This window comes from Triticum dicoccoides, chromosome 2A, assembly GCF_002162155.2.
Source record: "Triticum dicoccoides isolate Atlit2015 ecotype Zavitan chromosome 2A, WEW_v2.0, whole genome shotgun sequence".
Lineage (NCBI taxonomy): Eukaryota > Viridiplantae > Streptophyta > Magnoliopsida > Poales > Poaceae > Triticum > Triticum dicoccoides.
This window is the reverse complement of record NC_041382.1, coordinates 163,751,540-163,756,105: the sequence shown is the minus strand read 5'-3', so window position 1 is coordinate 163,756,105 and position 4,566 is coordinate 163,751,540. Positions and strand designations below refer to the sequence as shown.

General features: G+C 44.5%; 1 protein-coding gene across 1 annotated transcript in view; it reads left to right on the top strand.

The window, feature by feature from the left end:
• The first annotated feature begins 1,206 nt into the window (after positions 1–1,206).
• LOC119353994 (proteasome subunit alpha type-2) overlaps positions 1,207–4,566 on the top strand; it is a 5,490-nt gene continuing 2,130 nt past the window's right edge. The window contains exons 1-6 of the mRNA XM_037620701.1: positions 1,207–1,364; positions 1,964–2,040; positions 2,936–3,000; positions 3,098–3,144; positions 3,884–3,959; positions 4,127–4,194. Of these exons, the coding sequence (XP_037476598.1) occupies positions 1,324–1,364; positions 1,964–2,040; positions 2,936–3,000; positions 3,098–3,144; positions 3,884–3,959; positions 4,127–4,194 (374 nt within the window). The 5' untranslated portion in view covers positions 1,207–1,323. The remainder of the gene's footprint in view (positions 1,365–1,963; positions 2,041–2,935; positions 3,001–3,097; positions 3,145–3,883; positions 3,960–4,126; positions 4,195–4,566) is intronic.

Genomic DNA, 4,566 nt, shown 5'->3' with positions numbered 1-4,566 from the left:
CTTCAATGTCTTCATACATTTTTAGGGGTCATCTCTGGTAGGAAAACTGAATCAATGAGGGACTTCTACCTGTGTTATCCTGCAATTCTCACAAACACATTAGTCTCTCAATTAGTTTTGTCGTCAATACTCCAAAACCAACTAGGGGGGGCACTAGATGCACTTACAGCCTCACACGCGTGGGGCAGGCTGCCCGACAGGCGATGCACCATTGCCTCCCTGGACGCGGTGTAGTTCGTCTGGCGCCCGAACCCCGATATGACCCATTCGGTGGCACGCCATCCCCGTGGGGTCGGGCTCTGAGCCGGAGGTAAACGCCGACGTGGTGTATGGGAAGCACGCTGTGGATGCGAGGCATGCCCACCTGCAAGGCACTGAGCGCAAATGGCCGCGGAGGCGGAGTCGCACGCTACAGACACGGGGTGTGCCCGTTGTGCAAGGCACCAAGCGGGATGGCCCCAGAAGGTCTTGCGGTCAAGGCCGCGGAGGCGGATTCACACGCCCCCGGGTTCGTCAACCCCCCGCCACGTCTATCATCGATCTCACGTCCACCAGTGACACACAGATTGCAGACTTCAAAAGGGAGAGTAGGGCATGGGACACGGCGGCTCCTCGAGTTCCATGAGCCGGTCCGTGTCCCATGTCCTACACTGCCTCGCCGGCGACCGCACCTTCACTCCAAGGGGCTCAGCTGGCCGTGAGCATGAACACGGCCGGACCAACAAGGACGGTCGCCAACACAAATTTATCCTACTTTTATGTTGCATATATTTTGTACGGATTTGATGATTTCAATTTAAGGTAATTGGTTGTGGAATCATTTTTTTTATGTGATGGTTGGTCACTCTTCGAATGTTTGGGGGCCCGTATTTTGCTAGTTGTGGTCGTAAGAAGTGAAGTAGCCAACCCCGCTCAAAGTTCGGCTCAAGGAAAGACTCGTTTTTCCCAGTTCGAGAGAGGAATGTCAGATCTGAATCTCTTCCTTTCTTTGAACACCCTTAGCTGGCGGGCGTTCGCCAGGGAGGGTGGTATTTGCGAACGGTTCCATGATAGTTTTAGTTGTGAGAGAGTGGGAGAGGTGGCAGTTTTTTTCCGAGAAGGTAGTTTTTGTTTAAAAACTGCCGTTCGTTTTATACAACTACTCGCCAGCAAAGATTGTTCGCTTGCCACCCCTTACAGCGAACGTTCGCCAGGTACAGTTACCCTTTTTTTTTCTGTGTGTATCTACAGTTTAGGTCCTCTATTCTCTTTCCTTCAGCAGCCGCCTTGTTCGTTCCATCCGATCTCCTCCCACAACAACCCGAAGACGCCGACGAGGTAGCCATGGGCGACAGCCAGTACTCCTTCTCCCTCACCACCTTCAGGTTTGCTCTCTCTCCCTCTCTCCCCTCGGCCTTTCTCCCTTCTCTGTCTTCCTCGACCTCGGCTAGCCATCTCCGTGCTCGTCCCGCGCCGTCCCAGGGCGGGCGAAGTTGCGCCGCCTCCATGAACGAGCTCTCCCAGAAGCCTCTCCTTGGTACCCCCCCGCTGTCCGGCCGATGGCGTTTCCGTGCTGGCTTCCCGCGCCTTCCCTGTTCAGATCCGGCGCTGGCCGGTCCGGCCCTTACAGATCAGCGGACAACGGTGGAAGGCTGTCTCGCCGTCGTGGCTGCCGGTCCTTGCTCCCTTGTTTTCTAGTGTTGCTATGCTCCAGTGCTGTCTCCACCGGGTGTTCCTGCTTCGTCTTCCTTTTCTTCTATTTCGATCGTTCGCCTAAAGCTGGGTTAACGAGACACCGGCATCATCGTTCTCCCGTGATGGTTCTCCCTCCTGGCCCTCCGCATTATCGCTTCTTGCTCTGCACCTATATTTAGTGTGGCTTGTTGTTCATCTCCATGTTGGATAGCTAATGTGCTTGACTTGCTTATTTGTATCTGCACTAAAGGTGCAATGAATATCTGACTTTTCCCCTGATTTCGTTCAGCCCATCGGGGAAGCTGGTGCAGATTGAACATGCACTCACAGCGGTCGGATCAGGCCAAACCTCCCTTGGCATCAAAGGTGCGTTCTGTGCAGTAATCGTGTCCCCTAGTTTTTGCTATTAGTGGTCTTATGCTTATTTTAGACTAAGTTTGAGAGAGTGATGTATAGGACTTGGGATTTTAGGTGAACTTATTGATGTCTACGAAGACTGATATACCACTAGAGTTAATAATTCAACGCATTTGATAGACACACGCCTTACTGGTTTCTTGATCTCAACGGGTTTGCAGATCATGTTCATTTTAAAGTTGTATTATGCTACATTCTGGATTCTGCTTATGAGTGCGAAATTGATGTTTGGTTTGACATATTTTCTGAAGTATTTGGATGTTACCTGTGAACTACTTAATTCGTAGCATGTCCATTGTAAAGTTTGGAGTTCTTTTCACCTTGTATTTGGATGTTCCATGGAAACTGTTAGAGCACGTTCTCTGCAAAGTTGGATTTATATCGACCTAAGAGTTGTTCAATTTTTTTTGCTTACTGCTAGACTGGCCTTATGTCTATTCACCGAGGCCCTGTGGGATTTAGAACCGTATATTCATGACAAAAAGGTGCAAAAATTGCACATTACTTTTCCAGCATACCAGTTAGTTTGCTTTTCAGCATATCAAGCAGTCGTGTTTGTGTTGTGGAAGTTAAAAGGCAATCTCTTGTTTTTTTGCCAAGTTTTTCTATTCACGAGAGAAAACTTAATGTTTGCTGTCATTCATTATACAGCTATGAGTTAGCACCAATATACTACCTTCTTTTATTATAAACTAATTGACTGAATGGATTTTAGCTTCATACGTATGGGGTATGGCACGTATTTTATAAGTCTTTTCACTGTTCTATTCTATCTATCATACACGGTCATGGTCATAAGTACAACCTTTCACTTCCCTTTCTGAGATATGTGTCGTGTTTGTAGCTGCCAATGGTGTAGTTATCGCCACCGAGAAGAAACTGCCTTCTATTTTAGTGGACGAAACATCTGTAAGTGTACCATTATCCAATTTTAATTTCTTCTCTACTTGTCATCCTTTGTTGTTATATAAAAAATGTTAATTAATCTGTTTCTGCAAATTTTTAGGTGCAAAAGATTCAGTCGTTAACTCCAAATATTGGAGTTGTCTACAGGTATTTTTTGTAGTGTTGCTTAATTTTGTAATTCATTTCCTATCTTGGAGAAATTTCATTTCAACTATTGTAAAGATATTTACTTCTGTTGCTGTATTACCCTACCCCAACTAAATGTTATACTGGTTAATGTTCTTAAGTTTCAATGATGTTTGAGCCAGTCTTGCTGTGTGGGCTGCTACATGTTTTCCCACTTCCATCACTGATGAGCTGGTGTATGTATATATGGAAGGATAAATTGAACAATTTATCTGAAAGGTTCCTGCCTTTGAGTGTTTCACCTGAAAAGGCAAAATTTGAGATACCCATGTAGCATATGCAAGGAACCAGCTGGTTAATAGATCAATCAGTGTAAAGTATCTTAGAGATAGCATGAATAACCCACCCTTTTTAGGCAACATGATGAATGTGCAAGAAGGTAATATAAAATTTCTGTTTGTTATTACCATGCAAACTATGTGAAAAGGGTCAACTCACTGGTGCGAGTTATTAATCTAGAGCATTCCTTGACCAAGGAAGTGCACACTGGAGATCAACAGCTAGACTTGTAGTGCTAACTGCCAACAGCTAAGCAATCAGAATAACCACATTTTTCCCAATTGTTTATTGCATCTCCGAGCTTGCCACTGTGGCTCCATCAATACAGTTTCCAACGATGTTACTGACATTTGGTGTGTCTTCCAATCTCCCAAGTGTCGCTTGTTGCATGTATGTGCACTTACCTATTCATTGTTTTCAGTGGGATGGGTCCAGATTTTCGTGTTCTTGTCAGAAAAAGTCGGAAGCAGGCACAGCAGTATTATCGGTTGTACAAGGTATATTCATGAATGTTTGGTTTTGACTTAAAAAAAAACTTCCACATTTGGTAAAGACGTCATTTAAATAAATTGCTATGCATAATGTGCGGGTCACCTGTACCCATGTTCTGTCATTATTTCCCATGTAAATATATTTTCTGATTATTGTTCACTTCGAAATGCAGGAAACCATCCCTGTTACCCAGCTTGTCCGAGAGACTGCTGCTGTTATGCAGGAGTTCACTCAATCTGGGTATGTTACTATGCTCTACACCTTTTTTTTAGTATACTACTAATGAAGTTAAATTGTTAAAATCAGTCATGCATTTGCTATACCCAAATTGCTAGAAAAATAAGTTGCTTGATAATTTCTGTATATAGTTATACCAATAGCAAAGCCTATGGCCTGTTCGATCATTCTAATCAGACGGCTCACATTTAGTGGCTTAAAGTAGATGACTGCGGGGCCACATATATGCTGGTGGATATGGTAATGTTGCCGTCCAGGATCCTAGGATTCCCGGTGGGCCCTACTATCACGTTAAAAAGTTGAAATATATTGAATTTTCCATATATACTAATTATACATATTAGATTTGTCATTTGCTTTATATCAACTAATAAG